The sequence below is a fragment of the Cariama cristata genome, unplaced genomic scaffold (genome assembly GCF_000690535.1).
Source record: "Cariama cristata isolate BGI_N322 unplaced genomic scaffold, ASM69053v1 scaffold29621, whole genome shotgun sequence".
NCBI classification, from domain to species: domain Eukaryota; kingdom Metazoa; phylum Chordata; class Aves; order Cariamiformes; family Cariamidae; genus Cariama; species Cariama cristata.
The window spans coordinates 598-876 of NW_009601428.1; the positions used below are offsets into that span (position 1 = coordinate 598).

General features: G+C 63.1%; 1 protein-coding gene across 1 annotated transcript in view; it reads right to left on the reverse strand.

Moving 5' to 3' along the window:
- LOC104169525 (acrosin-like) overlaps positions 1–201 on the reverse strand; it is a gene marked incomplete at both ends in the record, with an annotated part of 763 nt that extends 562 nt beyond the window's left edge. The window contains one exon of the mRNA XM_009710457.1: positions 8–201. Coding sequence (XP_009708759.1) covers positions 8–201 — 194 coding nt within the window. The remainder of the gene's footprint in view (positions 1–7) is intronic.
- Between the last annotated feature and the right edge of the window lie 78 nt (positions 202–279).

Below are 279 nucleotides of genomic sequence, written 5' to 3' on the forward strand. Positions count from 1 at the left end.
TCCTTACCTGGCCTTGATGAAGCAGTGGGCTGCTGTGAGGACCCACTGCGGGCTGATGAGGGAGCCTCCGCATATATGCCCTGTGCCGGTTTCCCAGGGCTCCTGGATGCTGACGATCCAGGGCCAGGCTCCTGGCTGGATATCTGTGCCGCCCACGATGCGTGACGGAGCAACTTCATCGCGGTCAGCAGCAAGTGGTGGCTGCAAGAACCGAGGGCTGGTAGTAGTGCCCGCAGTGCTCGCGTTGCTCGTGGTGCCCCTGGCTGCGGAGCTGATGTC